Raw genomic sequence first — 17,160 nt, 5'->3', positions numbered from 1 at the left:
TCCACTTGTAAACAGAAGTCAGAAGATGTGTATTACAGCTGGCCACCTTAGCACTGACGCAGGATCTGTAACAGCATGTTGCAGTCTCACCAAGCCTATCTAACTCATCTCCATTCCCACTTGTTCTCGTGAAAAGCACTAGTGTTTACACTGGCAACCGTTGCTCTGTGGGTATCGATCTTGCCTGTTAAGTGCATCAGGCTGAGCTCTGGACTTGTATTGAACACCGACCTCAGTAAGAGTCTTTGCTGCCTAGGAAACAAATTGAGCAAAAGGACAGGGAATTCAAAGCCCTATAGGTTGCTGGCTGGAACAAGACTGGTGCCTAGGGCTGCTTGAAATACTTCTTTAAAAATGCTTTTGAACAGGAAATTGGATTTAAAACCCCTACCCCCTTTCCTGCCTAAATCTGTCTACTTTTGCTTCAGCCACAACCTGAGTGGTTTGATTGCATTGTGCTCTCATTCTCCTGCATGGTTTGTGGCTTCTCTCTCCCATGAAAGAACAGGGTATGTATCCCAGGAAGCACTATGGCCAGGCACATCCTCTCCCAGTGAGGAGACATCTCTTAAAAACAGGATAAGCAAAAGGATATCTACAGTAGGGCAGGACAAATTATGCTAACTGGACTGAGTCTGTGATCTTGGTTTGTTACTTTCTGTAATTATGCATCACTGATAGTGTGGTAGGATGTGAATAGAGGCAAATCAAGATAGACAAAAAAAACTTTTGTCACTAAAGATGAAGGATGGGGTACCTGGCAGGGGGAAAGACTATTCTTGCAACAGACTGGAATGTGAGGGAGTGTGGATCCAGAATGGAAATCCAAGGCAAGAGCTTGTTCTTGAGCTGAGGGAATGGACTGGGACTGTGAGTACTGCTTCTTAAGAAGCAAAGTTTTTCCTGCAAAAAACAAGCACTGCCTGACATGCCAAACTCTCAAGAGCCTTCCAGGGCCCTTGGATCAGCTCTGAGCACTGTGCTTGCTCTAACACCTAAATGCTGCTATGATTCTTTGTTCTTTGGGGGGTATTAAGATGATTTCACTATTGTTCAGGAAAACTGAACAAAAAACAAAAGCCTTTTTACTAACCATATATTCTTGTCACACCACGTGATTTTAGATTGAATGTGAAAAGGGTTTTTAGAGTTCTGCCAACAGTTTCTATGAGAACCTGCAGCCCAATGCATTTAATTCAGTTAATTTCTAATTAATAAGTTACATACTTAAGGAATGGTCTTGTATGATCCTAGCTAATTATGTAGCATGATGCATAGCTACGTATTTTTGCGAGTGAAAAAACGAATGAGCTGTCCCACAGCAAGTAGTAACCAGAAATTTGGACTTAAGCCCAAATTCAATAATAATTTGTTTCATTAACTTCCCTGGAGTTGTAACTTTATTATCCTGGTTACTGACTTTATTATCAAAAATAAAATCAGGCAATACTGGTTTAATATAGATAGCTCTAACCCTAAAGGGAGTTAGTAAGTTATTTTACAGTAGAACAAAAAGAATAGATACTAATCCTGGTGGCCTGGTGGCCCCTCTTATACATTTGCTATGTATTTCCCACATTATGTTCTACAACAAAACACAAACACAGGTCACAATTGTTCTTTTGTATAGATGTCTCTAATTCCATAAGTAAACGTTATTTAGGGTTGGGTTTGGGGGTTTTCATGTATAAGCTGTTATTTAAGGTGTCTAACACTACTTATATCACAATAATTTTAGCAGGAAGCTTATATCTGCAGTTTAAAATCTTGACTGCATTGCTTTGACTGTAGGGGAGACTGTCTCCAAATCCTGGCTTGCAAAGAAGAAAAAAAAAAAAAAAAGACTCCACTTGGCAAGAGCTTTAATTAGCAGAAATTTCCACGCTAGGAATATTATTCTGCATGAGCAGAAATTGCATAGCTCTTGCCTCTAGATGCCTTAGAGATGCCATTGATTGGCCATATTCAGAACAGGGGAATTATGTGACCCAGTGCTAATTTGAATTCCTTTACCAAACACATTTTTATTTCATCATCTCAGCTGCATAAAAGAGTCAAAGTACCAGAGCTTTAAAGACTCTGAATTCCTGCTGTTCTGCAATAAAATAAGGCAAGAAATATTAGTCATCCCTGGTTGATTCTTTAATTCTTTCCAACAATGTCAAAGTATCAGTGTCCTACAGGTTTTAGTGCAGGTTAAAGACTGATACAAAGTGTATGCCTGAATAGGAGTTTGGAGTGAGTTAAGGAGAGAGAGAACATTTTAATGGGACATTGGTCCAAAATAGCCCAGCTTGTTCCTACCTCCTGCTGCCTCTTCCTCCTTTTCACAGGACCTTGATTGTATAGAAACAGTGCAGACAAAAACCACAAATAACAAAGGGTTTGCTCACACCCCCAGTGGAGGTCATGAGCATGCTACCATGGAGAAAAAAAAAAAACAACCCCGCATCAAAGGACAGTTTGGCTTATTTATAGGCAAAGATTAATTAATAGGAGGTTTGATACTTTAGCAACATACATTTGGGCAAATTTGTATTTGCAAATTGTTTGTTTCATACATTCAAGGGCAGAGAGCAATGTGGCCTGGTGCTAACTTTAAAAATGAATCAAACCTTTCTTTGCCGTGATTCAAAACTACAGTCTTGTGGTTCAGAGGCTTTCAATAGTATCTGCTCAGATTTGACACTCCAAGGTTAAAATATCACAAAAGAGTTGTGTTATACACAGCAACAGTAGCTTTCTCCAACAATTTTTCACTTATTGCATTGTATACTCTCCAAGAAAAGTGACTGTCTTGGCTACTGGAGGACAAGCTTTAAAAAAGGAGGCAGAAGGAACAAAGTCCCTTAAAACATACCACTCTCCTTATAAGTTGTCTTTAAAACTGCTCTTCATTATAGCAGCATTTATACCCGCTGGGTAACTTTAAACTATGATTCAGAACTACCTGTGTCACATGGTGAATAAGCGCAACATGCACCATTCACTTTTAAATCAACCCCCTCCGACCTAAACCATGTAAATCCTTCAGAAATTCACACCAGTATTCTCCTCCTTCAGATCACACATAGAAATAGCCCAATGACGCAAGTTTACCCCTGCATAGCCCCTTTAACCCCTCCTATTTAAGTATCTGCTTGGAATTATCAGTGACCCTTGATACACTCCTGCCTAGTTCACACCGGGTCTTGCAGAGTCTGGACGCACCGGGGACTTCTGTTTTCTCCGGGATCATTGAAACAAGCACTATTTACAGCGTTGCCTTTCCAAGACAGCACTGTCAGCTCTGCCCGCTCGAAACAGAAAAAGGCTTCCACTTCTTTCCGCACTTATGTGCACACCCTTTCCTTCTCATGATGTCCCGCCACCCACCTGCCCTTTCCCACCGCCTGCTTGCCCGCTTGTTATCTATTTGTTTCTCTATCTTAGAAGTAACTTTCAAGACACGCCCACTCCCCCCGTAACCCCTGCCGGCGCAGGCAGCCAAGGTACCGTCCTGCCGCAGCGCTCGCTGCCACAGCGGCGACGGTGACATATGTCTCCAATCAGCGACTGTGAGCTGATTAATTTAGATGCTTTGCCCGCTACGCTTTAAAGAGCAGGGAAGCTCTACACTGGAGTAAAGCAGCGTCCCTTCCTACGAGTCTCCCTGCACCGGCACCCCCGGGCCCGCACCTCCTCATCCCCGGGCCCGGGGATTGGCCCGGCGGAGGCGGCATCACCGGCAGGGCGGGGGGGGCTGGGGGGGGGGGGTTGGGGGTGTGCCGCCCTCACCCTCTCTCCTCCCTTTCTCCCTGTCCCCGCCGCCCCCTCGCACCGGTGCGGCAGGGCCAACCGGGAGACCCAGACGCAGTCAGCGCCCGAGCCGCCGCCGCCGCCTCTCCGTGCCCGGCCGCCCCGCAGCATCCGCCCCGCCGATGGCCAGCCGCCTGACCTGCTGCCTCCTGCTGTGGGCCCTGAGCCATGTGGGCTGCCACTCGCCAGCGAGGGAGGGTGTCGGCAGCCAGCCCGCCTGCCCCGTCCCGCCGCCAGCACGCCGGGACTCGCCCTCCCGCGGCAGTGACCCCCGCGGGGGCTCCTCGCCGCCCCCTGCGCTGGGCGGCATCGCTCAGGACATGGTAGCTGTCCACATGCTAAAGCTCTACGAGAAGTACAACCGGGAAGGGAGCCGGCCGGGCGATGGCAACACTGTGCGGAGCTTCAAAGCCAAGCCGGGTAAGACGGGCCGGGCGCAGGGGGGCACCTCTGGAGCCCTCGCTCCTCTTTCGCGTTACAGTGACGGGTTTGCGCCGAGGTTGTCACTGACTGCACGGGGTGTCACGCTGGGGGAATCCTTGCTAACCTGATGTCTGCTCTCTGCTCTGCGGACTGCTTACCACCTCCCCGCCTCCCTTCCCTTTCCCAAGAGAATCTGCAACAAGTTATGTCCCTTCAGAAAGCCGCGGTTGCTGTGGATGCAGACCATCGGCAAAAGAAGGGCTGTTCCCAGCGCGGATCGCATGGGTCGCAGGACCTCTTTCGAGATACATGGAGCACAAACGTAGCCGCGAGTGCTCCAGCGGCAGGTCCGCTCCTCCTGCAAGTTCGCTGGCTCTGTCAGAAGAGTGCCGCCTGTGGGGCCGCCCAGAACTACCCAGGACTTTGCGTCCGAGTCACTGCCCAGACCTGGAAAGACGCATGTCTGATCTCCCTTTCCCCAGCTTCGCTTAGCTTGATGGAGAGGGTGGAAGAGCACACACACTGTCAAAACTTCACTTTCCTTACCCCAGTCTTTCTTCAAAGTAATAAAGAAGAGATGTGCGTGGTTATCCTGTGCTAAGGAAACCCAAACTATCTTTTCTGGAAAACCTCTTCTTTCCTGGTTAACTCTTACAGAATACAGCTGACAACTTCGCTCTTAAGAATTATATCAGTTTCTAGAATATAATTTTTTGTTGCACTGCCATAAATATGTATTTTGTAATAGGCATATCTGATAGCTGCATTCAGAATTTGCTTTTGTGAGTTTCAGTCTAGTTTGCCTGTGTTTGTTTCATACATAGAATACAATGCAGCATTCAGTGGTTGAGGCTACTATACCATTGCAAAATAAATCATATTTTCTAGAGCACCCCCAACTTAATTTCTACCCCATGTCAAATGTAGCATTAAAAATAATCATATTCAGGGAGGGGGGAGATCCCATTGAAGGTTAAGTGGCAAATGAAAATGTTTAGAAAACAACTGCAGACATTTGGGAGAGAAATAGTCATGCTCTACCTCATTAGTTAGCAGCTGCTAAGAGGCATTGGGAAGGAACTTCCATTGTGGGTGGTTATTGCATGACCTCCTGCTACCACTCTTAGTTCTCTGTGAACTGAGCTGCTGATACTGGCTGCTACCCAAGTAAGGCCCTGGACCACAAGAGTGATTTGGGAAGAATGCAAGAATAGCACTGTATTTGTTCTTAACTTTTCAGTTGATCTGCTGAACAAGTTTTGCATCCAAGTGGTTTAAAACACTAAAATAGACTGTACTGATCAATTACAAACCAATATTATTTTGCTCATCTGTCAGATCATGAAACCAAGCCAGAGATGCCTGAAAGTAAACTTGTCTTTCCACATAATGGAAATGAAGCGCACCCATGTCCAAAGCCCTAGTGTCCCATCTGTGTATTTTATCTACTGGATCCCACCCCTCCCCAGTGACATGGCATGAAAGCAGAAGCGCCTCTGCAATGTTCCTTTGTTATAACAATAAATTGTGTTTCTTTGTAATTCATCAACTTAGTGACGAACAGTCTGAAATGAACTATAGAATGACACAAGAGGGAGGGGAGAAGAGCTGTATCTGGCAGAATGTCTTAATTTCTCTCCCCCAAGAAGTTCTGGTGCTTTCTTCTGAAAGAACAAATTGGCATGTTTTATCTAACAAGACGTGTGGAGGGTCTGTTCTTTATAAAATACAGATGAGAATTCTAATACCACTGAGAAAAGCAGAACAAACTACACCTATGATAGTTTCCTTTTCATTATTCTAAGCAATGGACTTCTTTTTTTTTTTTTTTTTAGACACGTACCTTTCAGAAAATCTGTAACTTTCTATTCCTACCTCACAGCTTGAAGCTCTTTGTTAGGGGACACTCAAGCATCAGTGTTAGTTACAACTGTCAACAGGAGGGCTCCAGAGGCACAAAATGTCAGCTCCTTTGTCTTATGCATTATTGAGGTCTCCTCAACTACAAAGTTATATTGCCATCCTATTGTCTTGCAGTGTGTAGATGGTGTTGACTGGGTTACTGAATATGTGATATTTCTCCATATTCTGTATGAGGTACCTGCTATCTATATGCATGTGCTATTTCACATGTTCCAGATACAACTTCTTCATGTTTCTTTAGCAGTATTTATCACTTCAGAAAGGGTGCTTCACAAACATCTGATCACCTTCTCTCAGCTCACCTTTATGTGTGTTTGCAAGAGTTTATTATGTGTCTGACAAAGAGCTCAGAGACAGCCTGGGAAATAATTTCTCAACTTCTTTTTTTCTGTAGGTGCTTTCCAGTTTCCAGGGAACTTTGTAGCTTTAGAAAACATCACCAATTGGCTGAAGGTAGCTATACAGTCAACTCGTAAGTGCTTTGTGATCAAAGGTGAAATAGGAAGGTAGTGGAAAGTGTCCCTTCCTGAGGCAGGGGGTTTGAAACTAAATGATTTTTAAGGTCCCTTCCAACCCTAGCCAGTCTATGATTCCATGATTATCCTACCTCACTTAGGCTGCTGCGACTGGGGGGTGTTTGTGTTCATGGCAGCAATCTGCTGCCTAAGCCATGAAAATTTCTCATAAATGGACTTTTGCAGCTCAGGCTCATTTCCCCAGCCAAAGCCTTTGCTTCATTTAGCACAGAGGAATTCTGTGCTAAATGAAGCAAAGGCTTTTGTGAATAGCAGAAAATAGCAGATATTTAATTAAGTCTGTATCATAATGCATATATACAAGAAAATCAAATCAAGATTACCCAGGAAACTGTAACTCTGGCCTCTAGAGACTTACTTTAACATAATTTCATAGCTTAATACAGGTTCTCTGCATATATCTTTCTCACAGATGTGTTACCAGGAATACCACGTAAATCTGTTTTGGCAAACTTGGCTTACTGCAATGCAACATTCTCCTATGTGGATCACATACTAAAGGCTAATATTTTCTTTCCTTGGCCACTTGCCTTTTTTTTTTCTCTACCAGTCTCTTGTGTGTATGCTCCACACATCTTGCCTGTATTCCTAACTTGAAGCTGTCTACAGTGATCAGTGATTTTACTGATACAATCAGTAAAATATTAGTAACTTTAATGTACACAGCTGGCACAGTTCAACTCAGAGTACAGCTGGAAAATGTAACAATGCTGGGTTGACAGGTTGGTAAAAGCCTGAGACATCTGATGCAATATGATAAATATGACTATGCTCCATCCCAAACTTGATTCCCATTTCCCAAACAGCCTGTACTTCCAGGCTTCTGGCTTTTTAGTAGCTGAAGATTCAGATTCTTGTCCTATTCTACAAATAATTTTGACTTTTGAAAGGGTTCATTCACTCCAGAATGCAGAATTAATTTAGAAGAATTAAAATGCACTTTCTCTGAGTTATCACTGAAAGTTTACATTCTGATCTGAAACGCTGGGAAACTGGCATTTGAAATGCCTTTAGCCCAGCAATGCATATGCTTCATAGTCATAACTCTAGAACTGATGGTGCTAGGAGCATTCCACTACTAAAAGAAAGTATTAAAAAATTAACTGTGCACAGCTCAGGTGGGGAGAGGCAGTGGATGGACTTCTGTTTTAGAAAAATATGCCTTCTGAGATGAGCAAACTTTAATAACAGTGTTGTTGTACAGGAATTATTCTCTTCCTTGGTCTGAAAAATAGGCTAGCAGCTTCGTGAAGTTCCTATGCTTCAAAGACTTAAAAAGAATCTAAACTTCTACGTTTTTTTCATAGTATGAGCATCTGTACATAAGACTAGTGTTGATTAGAAGTTTACTGATAGGAATCCTGTCCTGAACTGACAGAAACAAATGGTTTCTCATCACGGAATATTTTTTTTCACTGTAATGCGTCGGGAAAAAAATGCACATGGTGTAGACAGAAACTGCATACTTAAACGTGTACTTTCAGACTATGTGGGCCTGGGATTAATGAGCATCCTAACCTGCTGTGATTTAGTTCAAATGATGGTTTTGTGCAGCATGAACTGGAAGATAGCAAGCACCAATTTAGTGAGACATAGCAGTATTAATTTCTACCTTTTAAATGAAACTGTGCTTAAAAGCAAGAACATTCTAACAGGTGGAAGTTAATAGTACTGCCTTTCTGTTCTTGCCAGAATTTCTCTGGCTCATCATGCCCAGTGCATTGAAACACAAACCTAAGTTTTTTCTGCAAAGACTGTCTGATGGGTTTGTTGGTTTTGTCCCTTTTTTTCTCCCTGCTGCCAGAGAATTTCCAGGTCTATCAAAAAGGGATTCCAGAGGGTTTGCCCTCTTGGGTTAACTGAAGATGCAAACTTACCTACTGTAGTCCTGTGATGCATTCCAAGTACCAGTCTGAGCTTGGAAGAACAGGAATCACTTCTTGGTTCTGCCACCACTTTTCTATATATTCTTGAGCTAGTTTAAGGAAAATAAAAAATAAAATAAAGGCCATTTTTCACCATGATAGACTTTGGAGGCATGGTCTTTTGATCCTGGGATTACATGTTAACACGTTATCTCTTAGGTTTCTACTGTTTAAATAATGTGTGTGTAAACAGTTATTACTGTGAAATTGCTCATCTTCCTTGAGAGGAGGGTCAAGATGTAACCTGAGCAGAACTTGTTCAACTAGTTAAAGAAGTTATGCCAAATGGAGTTTGAATTTTAAGAGTCACCTCCTATTCAACAGTAGTTGCCACTAACTTCAAGCAGACCAAAACACAAGTCTTAGGAACCAAGCAGGTTTCACAGTGCTTGAAAACAGCTCCTTCATGACACATTCTGAAAAGGAGGACTGCTCCTAAGAGTAATGGCCTTCAAAATGTGTTGCACTGCTTACTTCCAGCCTCCTTGTGAAACGTCTCTTGTGCACTGTTTACAGATGATGAACTTCGTATTACCACACAGTAAGCACCCAGAGATATTTCAGGAATCTTTGCAGTCATCTTTAGATTGGATCATCTTGACTATTAACTGTAGAACTTGTTTTCAACTAGTGTACTGAGTAGGGTACCATTCTGAGCTCTGCCACTGACAAATCTGGAAGCTTCTCTGAGCTTGACTTTGTTATATAAAAGAAATAGAAGCATATAAAGAAATAGAAGTATAAAAGAAATAGAAGCAAGGATTGCTTTTCCTGTCTGACTGAATGAGAGGCAGTCTGAAACTGGAAATCTCTGGGAAGAGTTTTATCCCTAATGTAAACAAAAAGTGCCCAGTGTGTTGGACAGTCCAGATGTTATTGGAATATTGCTATTAAATATTGTTAGGGTTTTTTCCTCCACTTATTCACTATGGTTTTAAGATGAAGTGACAAGCTCACTATATGAACTGATTTCAAGTGGGTAAGTGAAAAGCAAAATTTGTTAATTCACTTATATAGTAATAAAGGTTTCACTATGTTTTTTTGTCTCAGGTATTTATCCATGTTTTCCTTGCTTTTTTGTAGAATTCTTGGCCCAGAAGCCCTTGTACTGCTTCAATCTGACATCCATGCAGGATTCAGAGATGATCCTTGCTGCCACCTTTCACTTCTATGCTGACAAGCGCCCTCGACACCAGGAAGTGTTTTGTAAGCGATCCAAGAACTCATCCTGCCGCCTCCTTCACCTGCCTTCGATCCTGCGGCTCAACCTCATCTTCCAAAGCATTCACCAGAATTCTGCCTATGGACTAGTGAAAGGGAACATCACCATGTTTCTTCAAAGGCGAGGGGCTTGGCATGCAAAGGACATTTCACACATCATAAAAGAATCAAAACGGGCTGGAGAGCTCATTCTCTGCGCTGAGCTTGATTCTGGAGAGAAACACAAGGGCTTCCCTGAACAGGTCACCAGTCATTTACCTTATATACTGGTTTATGCCAATGATCTTGCAATCTCTGAACCTAACAGTGTGGCAGTCACCCTACAGCGTTATGATCCATTCCCTTCCAATGATGGTGACCCAAATCTATCCCCTAATGCTTCTACTGATACTCGAGTGAGGAGGGATACATACCTCTCTAGCTCTATTCAGAACAATGAGTTGCCAGAAGTAGATTATAACAACAATAAATATAACAAACATGACATATGGGAGAATGCTTACAAATCCTTGAAACCAAAAGCTTCACGCAAAGACAGAAGGAGAAAAGGGCAAGAAAATACAGAAACACTTACAAAGTCTCAGGTGCTAAATTTTGATGAGAAAACAATGAAGAAAGCAAGGCGAAAACAATGGAATGAGCCAAGGATTTGTTCAAGAAGATACATGAAAGTTGACTTTGCTGACATTGGCTGGAATGAATGGATCATATCTCCTAAATCATTTGATGCCTACTACTGTGCAGGGGCGTGTGAATTTCCAATGCCCAAGGTAGTATGCTTTTTTGTTTCTGTCAGCTTACAAACAGTATATCTACTGTACTGCTTATCCAACTACTCCTTTAGCTAGATTTTCCCTTAGGTTTTACCTCTTTTACTGTATTCTTTCTGTTGCCTTGTTGAGCCTAAATAATTTAAACAATATCATTTTCATTGATGTATTTAGAAGTGCAAAAAGATCCCAAGTTATCTTTAAAAGTAATCTGAAGAATAAGAAATATGTCTCAGGTTTATCTTATAATTCCTCATCTTATATCTTGAAACCATAACATGAAGATTTATGCAGCTTATTACAATATGGTTACACACACTAAACCATCAAACTACTCTGTTGTGGTAGCATAAGTATAAAATATTAAATGCTAATAATAAACAAAGTACTCTTTCAGAGTGTTTCTGAATTCCCCTGGTAATACCTCAGGAGAAAAATGCAGAGTAGTGACACTGAGGTATTTTTAACTTCAAGAAACTGCTTGTCACTTTGAAAATAATAATACTGGTTAAGCTGATAGTGCCTCAGAATTCTCTGGTGTTTCTTTATTTTACTAATCTTTATTTTACAATCCTGCTGGAACAAAAACATCGATTAATTTTATGTGGCAGGAAATGCCACATAGCTTTCTGTAACTCTCTAAAATTAGCATACTGAATTCCTCCTATAGAAGCAGTGTGAAATTTGTTAATAGAGAGGCAAACATGAAGTCCTTCTCCAATGGAATTTCAATTTGGCCCACTCCCACTCACTTGCTCTATGGCATGAAGTAGAAATTCTGGCAATCCTATGTAGCACAAGAATTATTGGCATGTGATAGTGCTTTCAAGTACTGGGAGAGGGGAGGATTTAAAGTACTGCATAACCTGCGTGTTTAGAAACTGTAAATATTTTGCAGTTCTACCTACAAGTGGCCTCATTATTTATTTTACTAACATTTTTGCATGCAGTCACTCAGAATATAAATAATGTATAGTGTTTTACAGGAGAGAATTTCAGAGCTTTGAGACTGGAATCTACACTACTGTAGAGTGTAGATTCAGGGAGACTGACGTATGTTCATGTTGAAATAGGTAGTATGATTTCAGAAAGAGTAGATATGCAGGCTAGTTTAAGTCCAGGAACAATGGAAATCCAGACATCGCTGTAAGGGTATACAAATCTGACCACATGTTCTTGTGTAGCTGGCCAATGCTGAACCATGTACACATAAATTTATACATGGTCTGGTAAAAATTAAAGTATGCACAGGCTCACGTACAACTTCACTTTTTTGTTGTAATATAAAGAGATCATGCAACATAATCACCATTTAACTTATCCAAAACAAAATACAGCCTGGGAATATGGGTCCTCTGCCACAGAACCACAGTCTAATGCACCATTCACACATACCAAAGCAAAACAAACCCCAAAACCTACATTTAATACATCTGGCTTCCTCTGAGCAAAGCAGCATGACACAAAAAGTGAAAGAAGCAAAAGAGAGTGGACCCATTTCTAGCTGAAATAGTTAAATAAGCTTGATGTCTTATCTAGAAATAGTATACTTGCTATAGAATAAAGATTCCCTTGTAAAAAAAAACAGTTTCATTTTCATTTTGATGCTTGTTTTCTAGATAAATGAACATGGGTGCACTAGCATCCTGGTGCCAAAAAAAAACCACAACAAACAAACACCCTAAAACAAACAAAACCAACCAAAAATTTAAAACCAAATCACAGATACATAGATTGGGGGATTTTTTGGTTTGACACACTCTTCGGTTTGGTTTGATTTGGAAGAGGTCTACTTTTTGTTAGCTTTATATTTTTAAGTGGAAGTTAAAAAAATAAAAAAGAAGAGACAGATTCATAATTGTAACCTTTAAAATGACTGTTTTCAAATGAACAGAAATAACTAGGACATCAGTATGATTCAAACTCCAAGTCAGAGCATAAGAATTGCTAAGTACTATAGAGGGCAAAATAGCTTTTGTTCTTGCATATAATCGTAAGCAAGGAAAGCATACATATGATATTGGCACTCAGTCAAAGGCTTTGATTTAGGATCCTAATCCAAAGATAAAGGCTATTCACTTGGTCTGCACGGTCAACCTGTGATGGACAACAAGTTTCCAAGGTACTCTTTTAGAACTGTGGAGATAGAAATATATCTGGTATATTGAGAATCATCACATGGTGTAATTATTTCTTTAAAGTATCAGTACATCACTCTGCACATCTACTTTAATAACCACAATTCTTGATCTAGATACAAAACAGCTCTGGTACAAATCTTGTCATAGCAAGTTCAACCTACTTTACTGCTGAAGTTCTTACTCCCTGAACTGTGAGAGGGAAGACTGGTTTATATGGTTAATCATGACTGGTTGCACTGTTGCATTTGCCAAATCAAATGCTAGTCTTTCGTGTGGTAGATGTAAATGGGAACATATCCTTTCTCTGGTCTACAGTAACTAGAATTCTCTTGATTTCATTCTTGCAACTGTATCAGTTCATGAGTTTCATTTTAAGAGTTGAATTCAAACCTGAAAACAAAACTTTCCTGAAGCTAAGAAGTATTTCTTATTAAGATAGTGGGGGGAAGAGGGTGTTGAGGGGCAAATTCATGATAAAACAGACTTTAAATGGTGTGTAAGCCAGGCAGAAGGGGAGGGTCTAAAGTATTTCAAACCTGCTGTTCAATTGCTTTTTGGCCTCATCACCATCGTTCAGCTTTCTCAGGCCCAAAATGTTCCTGAGCTGGAATTGTCCTGAAGGTTAAGCAAAAGCAGAACCTGGCCTGCTGTACATAACTTAGCAGCCAGCATTTAAAACAGTAGCATTTCCCCAGTGCCATCACTACTGGGCATTCAACTCATTATTTCAAGCTTTCCATGTTAACACATCAGTACAAAGGATAAATGTGAAGCCTAGCCCACGATCACTGAATAGTCCTGCCAGGTTTCCAGAATAGATGGAAAAATCAGAGCCTGGCTGGCTGTTGGATTGGTGTGCTGTTTGGCTCTGCTGGTTCTGCTGTGGATGTAGGGCTCAGGCAGCCATATTCTGCATGGAGCAATAGTCCATAGTAAGTATTTTTCTCTGTAAGAATTTTTGTGCATAGTGTACACACCTGCTGTTGTCTTGGTAGACAGCTGCTCACGCTAGACTGCTCACATCTATTTGTTCCTTGTAGATACTAGAGACTGCATAGCTGGAGAAGATCCTAGTAGGATCCTGTAAGTCAGTAACTGGCACTACAGGCAATGATGGCTATCTGCTGTATGAGGTCAACAAATTCTGTTTCAGTAGCACATTAGGATCTGTGACTATTTCAAGAAACAATATGAAATAATAAAGGTGCTAGGAATACTTCAAGAGGTTTTTCATAAAGGGTACTATGAATACTTCAGGAGGTTTTTCATAAAGGGTAAAGTAAGAACTGAATTCTAGAAACTCTACTTCTTTGAATTTCTAAACTGCAGTTGCTTAAACACAAGAAAGTTACATCTGTCTCTCTCTTGCTGTCCAGATTTTCTGACATGGCCAATGCGGGTAGAAGCTTATTTCTACTTCACAAAAGCAGCTGGGAGACTAATTCACCGCTGCTTGTCTGCAGACAGCTTTGAAATCTAAAGATGAAGGGCAGCATGAGAGACCAAGCTGTTGCTAATTATGCTAACATATGCTAATTACAGAAAGGCACTTTCCAAGAGTGGTCACTTGTTGGGACTTCGTTATAGGGATGCTGTCTTGAAGCCCTGAAGGATCAAGGATAGATTTTACAGTTCTTCCTTGTAATGGCTCAAATGAGGTTGCTTTAGTCAAGGAAAATCTAAAACCCTTAATAGCAATTAAGGTTTCGATCTGATATGTTACACTTAAAGCAAATGTATCAAAACTGAATTATCATAAAATAGCTCTTTGTTACACCCATGGTCTACATAACTTTTCATGTTGAAATGAAAAATCACATTTTGCATATACCCAATTATTATTTGAAAAATAGAGAAGATATGGGAAACATTAATTATTCTCACTTGAAGCATCTGCTTCCACATGGAGGTGTGCAAAGTCCCTACTTGTTTTCCCACAGATGTCATTTTCCACCCAATATTCAGCTATGATGATAATGATGAAAGATTTCATGTACCACATATATCAGATCTGTGCAGAAAACTTGTGAAACTGTAGCAAAAAGCATGATAGTACTAACACAATTTTCCTACTCTTACTGTTCTCATTTGCTGGGACTGTATTCAAACATGACAGCTGAAGAGGAGTCACTGAAGCTTCAGCCTCAGTGATGGGTTGCATGCCATAGTATCACCTCATATAACTGGAGCATATGCATTCCATGTTATGCTGAGGCAGTGGCAAAGGCAGGCTGTCACTCTGCTTTGATTGTATGTCGCTCAAGCAACAGAAGTGGTGAAAACTGTTTAGTACTCTTCTGTTCCTCAGACTACAAGGGTCAAGTATAGCTTGTGAATAAAAGCCAAAAAAAAAAACCATTAAAATTTAGTTTTAACTACTAAACAATATACGGTTTAGTATATAAAATTATAAAATTGTGGCTCAGTACCCTGAAAAATATGTAGATGTAAAGCTGTCATGAAAACTCACTTCAGACATTTCCTGCCTTCCCAGCCTTTTGTTTTCTTCTCCACTTTGAGGATAGCTAGGGGGAGTGGGGAAGCCTGATGAGGAAGGCAGATGGAAGCAAAGACTACAGGGACAAAGTACTTGTTTGTCGTGGGGTTATGATCAGAAAGGCCATGTCAGGTTGTTTGACTATTTAGACTAACTCCTCCCTGTGGACACTACTTCTGGAGCACTCTTTAAAAGAGAGTAATTACTCCAGGAAAAAGTAACTAATTCCAGGTTAGTGTACATGAGAAGAAATACTGGAACATAGGGATGGTTATTTTGGAAATACTTACAGTAGCTAGTTTTCCAAGTCTGACAAGAGGTTAAGAAAACAAAAGATAACATCTCATGACTGAGAAGCATTCCCACCTTAGTCCTTTTCTGCTGCATGCCTGCCTCCAGCATCCTGTAGGTGCAGTCAGGGACATTCTTGCTTCAGGCTGCTGAGGCTAGCTGTGCCACCAGTGCCCTCCTCTGGTATTTGTGGAAGGCAGCATAAGGGACACAAAATACCTCTTGAACACACCCTGCACAAAAAAGCTGGAAGTGTGAGACTGACTTCGCTTCATGGCCCTGTGAGTAGTCACATATATTCACTTTTCTTGAAAAACAAAACAGCATAACTGGTGTCATATTCCAAGTCCATCTCTGAAAGTGACTGTTCATAAATGAAATTTCTTTCTCTGTTCCAGATTGTCCGACCATCAAATCACGCCACAATCCAGAGCATCGTAAAAGCAGTAGGAATCATTCCTGGCATCCCAGAACCCTGCTGTGTCCCTGACAAAATGAGCTCACTCAGTGTCCTGTTCTTAGATGAGAACAAAAATGTTGTTTTAAAGGTATATCCCAATATGTCAGTTGAAACTTGCGCCTGCCGATAAGTTCATACAAACACATCTTTAAGAAGACCTGCACATCCTGCCTGACTAGATTGGGAACGTTGTAAACAGGAAAAGAATCCACTTGAGCTGTTGAATGAATGCAAGCCTACAGTTCTCTACACAAAGCATACAGAGATACTAAAATGATCCACATGCTCACCTAGAAGGATATGTTTTCTGTCATCATTTTTCTTTCATATTCATCTTCCAGGTACTCAGTACTTTCACAAGTATTTTCCTAACCCACCTAGCCAAGAAACCTGGAGTTTAGCAAGAAATTTAAGTGTAAAGTTTTCCATAATCAAAGGACTAAAATACATTTTATATGCTATTTTTTTTACTATTTTATCTTTTCAGTTAACCAAGAAGATGGGAAGTGAACTTGCAAAGTCAGGCTTCTTTTAGACTATCACTTTTGTACACAAATCAAAACCTTTTGCCTAAAACACTCATACTCTTAATTTGCATATTTATACTGAAAATGCTGTAATAAAGGGCTTAAAACGTATAGTTTCTTCAGGATTCAAGTATAGTGCACTGCATAAGCTTTCATATAAACAGTATGTTAATACAGCCATTTTCGGTTACCCTTCCCTAATATATAATTTGTTCTACAAACGATACGTAACATCCCACACTTTCGGTTTGTTGGCTCATTTTGGGTTGTTAAACATATTCCCTAAGTAACACATACTATATAGTAATATGTTGAAATACTAAAAATAAAATAACCAAGATTTATATTTTTGTAAATTATACTTTATATCCTCTAGATTGTTACATGCTTTTAACAAAAGCTAATAAATTAAAGGTACAGTAGTATCTAAAAATAGTTGAATTTTCTTTCTCTAAATGCACTCTGTTATGTTCTCTTAATTAGATGGAAACATGTAAATACATGTTAAGCTCATCATAATGCACCTCAATAGATTAAAGACAGAAGGGAATACTATGATCATTTAAACTGACCTCCTGCACAGAATAGATCAAAGAACCTTGCTCAGTAGTTTCTGCACCATGCATTATGGAACTTCTGTTTGGAGCT

General features: G+C 40.7%; 1 protein-coding gene across 1 annotated transcript; it reads left to right on the top strand.

Moving 5' to 3' along the window:
• The first annotated feature begins 3,833 nt into the window (after positions 1-3,833).
• Positions 3,834-16,889, top strand: GDF10 (growth differentiation factor 10). The gene is made up of 3 exons (XM_065672887.1): positions 3,834-4,218; positions 9,689-10,596; positions 15,924-16,889. The coding sequence occupies exons 1-3, from the start codon at positions 3,921-3,923 to the stop codon at positions 16,113-16,115; spliced, it is 1,398 nt and encodes a 465-aa protein (XP_065528959.1). The 5' UTR covers positions 3,834-3,920; the 3' UTR covers positions 16,116-16,889.
• Positions 16,890-17,160: the final 271 nt, after the last annotated feature.

Source organism: Lathamus discolor, chromosome 3 (assembly GCF_037157495.1).
Source record: "Lathamus discolor isolate bLatDis1 chromosome 3, bLatDis1.hap1, whole genome shotgun sequence".
Classification (NCBI taxonomy): Eukaryota; Metazoa; Chordata; class Aves; order Psittaciformes; family Psittacidae; genus Lathamus; species Lathamus discolor.
This window is presented reverse-complemented; position numbering and strand designations above follow the sequence as displayed.